General features: G+C 37.8%; 1 protein-coding gene across 1 annotated transcript; it reads left to right on the top strand.

Annotated features, from left to right (window-relative positions):
- The first annotated feature begins 530 nt into the window (after positions 1 to 530).
- Positions 531 to 998, top strand: LOC125369842. Its single transcript, XM_048373112.1, has one exon. It carries the CDS (start codon positions 531 to 533, stop codon positions 996 to 998), a length of 468 nt encoding a protein of 155 aa, XP_048229069.1.
- Positions 999 to 1,214: the final 216 nt, after the last annotated feature.

Below are 1,214 nucleotides of genomic sequence, written 5' to 3'. Positions count from 1 at the left end.
AAGCTAACCCATCTTTCACAAGACAACATGAGTGTAGAGGAGTATGTGAAAGAATTTGAGAAATTGTGTTTGATTTGTGATTTGCATGAGAAAGAAACCTTTAAAATCGCAAGATTTATAAAGGGACTTTCTAAGGGAATTGGCAGGAAGGTGGAGGTTACTCACTATTATACTCTCAATGATCTTTGCAAACTGGCCATGAAATACGAGATGCAATTGAAGGAAGAAAAGCCTAAGCCATTCTTTGGCTTCAAGAATCCTTCGAGATTTAACTCTTATTACACTGAGGGGAGTACTTTTCAACACAAGCCCTCATCCTCTAGTCCAAGTAAGTTTGACAAGGGGAAAGAAAAGGTTGTAGTTTCTCAAAATGAATATGCTACAAGAAGAGAGTGTTTTAGATGTCATGGAAGGGGGCATATAAGCTTAATTGGTTGAATGATGGAACCGGGGTTTGAGTCAAGAAGCAAGCCTTGGTTGCCTATTCCATAGGCGGGTTTAAAGATGAAAGATGGTGTGATATTCTTCCAATGGATGCGTGTCACTTACTTCTTGGGAGACCTTGGCAGTTTGACCATGATACGGAGCACAAAGGTAAATCAAATGTATATATTGTAACTACCAAAGAAGGTAGAAAAGTTAGATTGTTGCCTTTACCTCCCAAAGTTGCTAAGAAAGAAAAAGAGAAAAGCAACTTCCTTGTAACTTGTAATGAATTTAAAAATTTAGTGAAAGAAATGGGGGGTGGGTATGCTTTGGTTGTAAGGGCCAAAGAAGAAAAGGGTACTTCTTGTGATAACTCATCATCCCTTAATGAGTTATTAGAAGAGTACAAAGATGTTTTTCCGGATGACATACCAAAAGGCCTTCCACCACTTAGAGGCATTGAGCATGCCATCGATTTAATTCTAGGGGCATCCTTACCCAACAAGGCAGCCTATAAATGCAATCCGGAAGAAAGTAAGGAACTTCAGTGTCACACCCCCATTACATGCTAACCAATAGACATTAGCCAGGAAGCATACAAGCGTCGTAGAATATATACATGTAGATAGGTCAGTATGTAGGTTGTTAAGAATCAAGACACAAGGTTATTAACATATAAACATATGATTATACTTAAACATCATTTAACAAGTATTTCAAACATCTTCTTATGCCTTATAAGGCATACTTCCATATATATCACATAACTGCATACAAAATGCATCGGA

This window comes from Ricinus communis, chromosome 4, assembly GCF_019578655.1.
Source record: "Ricinus communis isolate WT05 ecotype wild-type chromosome 4, ASM1957865v1, whole genome shotgun sequence".
NCBI lineage: Eukaryota > Viridiplantae > Streptophyta > Magnoliopsida > Malpighiales > Euphorbiaceae > Ricinus > Ricinus communis.
The sequence above is the reverse complement of the archived record's forward strand: the minus strand, read 5'-3'. Positions and strand labels throughout refer to the sequence as shown.

Bases quoted from the DNA above. Each gene is read 5' to 3' on its own strand.
- LOC125369842 (XM_048373112.1), top strand. From the start codon at position 531: ATGGATGCGTGTCACTTACTTCTTGGGAGACCTTGGCAGTTTGACCAT.